Raw genomic sequence first — 521 nt, 5'->3', positions numbered from 1 at the left:
ACAATAATAAAACCAAAAGCTGCTTTACCTCCTCTGCCATCTCCAGAAGAGCCTTGTTGCTGCTCTCCCATCTGGATCGATACATGGCCGTCTCCTTCTCCAGCTTTTTGATCTTTTTAGTCATCTGTGAATCAAAGAAAACAAGACTGTCTCATCCTCCTGTCAACAACTCCTCTCTCCCTCTCTCCCGACACCCTCACAATTGCACTGACACCTCACCTTCTCCATCTCCTGTTTGAAAGTGGTGAAGACTTCGTTGCTCTTGGACAAAGTTGTCTGGAACTCTTCAAACTTCTCTGTGTACAGCGACAGCTGGAAAACAATACAACACATGGTTTGATCATATAAAAACACTTGTTGCACCAAAACAAATGTTGTCAATGTGAAGTCAAGCACAGTTTAGCTATAAAAAAGTAAGAATAAGAACTCGTGGAAAACCTGCTGTTTGAGGTGAACTTCCTGCTGCTTCATCAGCTCACACATCCTTTGAGATTCCACAGCTTCTTTCAGCAGCTTGGGTG

At 43.4% G+C, this 521-nt stretch overlaps 1 protein-coding gene across 1 annotated transcript; it reads right to left on the bottom strand.

The window, feature by feature from the left end:
• Positions 1-28: 28 nt before the first annotated feature.
• Positions 29-507, bottom strand: LOC111645280 (alpha-taxilin-like; the record flags this gene model as incomplete). The annotated part of the gene is made up of 3 exons (XM_023394411.2): positions 439-507; positions 220-312; positions 29-124 (listed from the first exon to the last, which is right to left on the bottom strand). Coding segments are annotated over exons 1-3 (234 nt in total), but the record flags the coding sequence as incomplete, so codon positions are not given.
• Positions 508-521: the final 14 nt, after the last annotated feature.

Source organism: Seriola lalandi, unplaced genomic scaffold (genome assembly GCF_002814215.2).
Source record: "Seriola lalandi dorsalis isolate HSWRI2012SDOR001 ecotype SW California unplaced genomic scaffold, Sedor1 jcf7180002016923, whole genome shotgun sequence".
Taxonomy (NCBI): Eukaryota; Metazoa; Chordata; class Actinopteri; order Carangiformes; family Carangidae; genus Seriola; species Seriola lalandi.
This window is presented reverse-complemented; position numbering and strand designations above follow the sequence as displayed.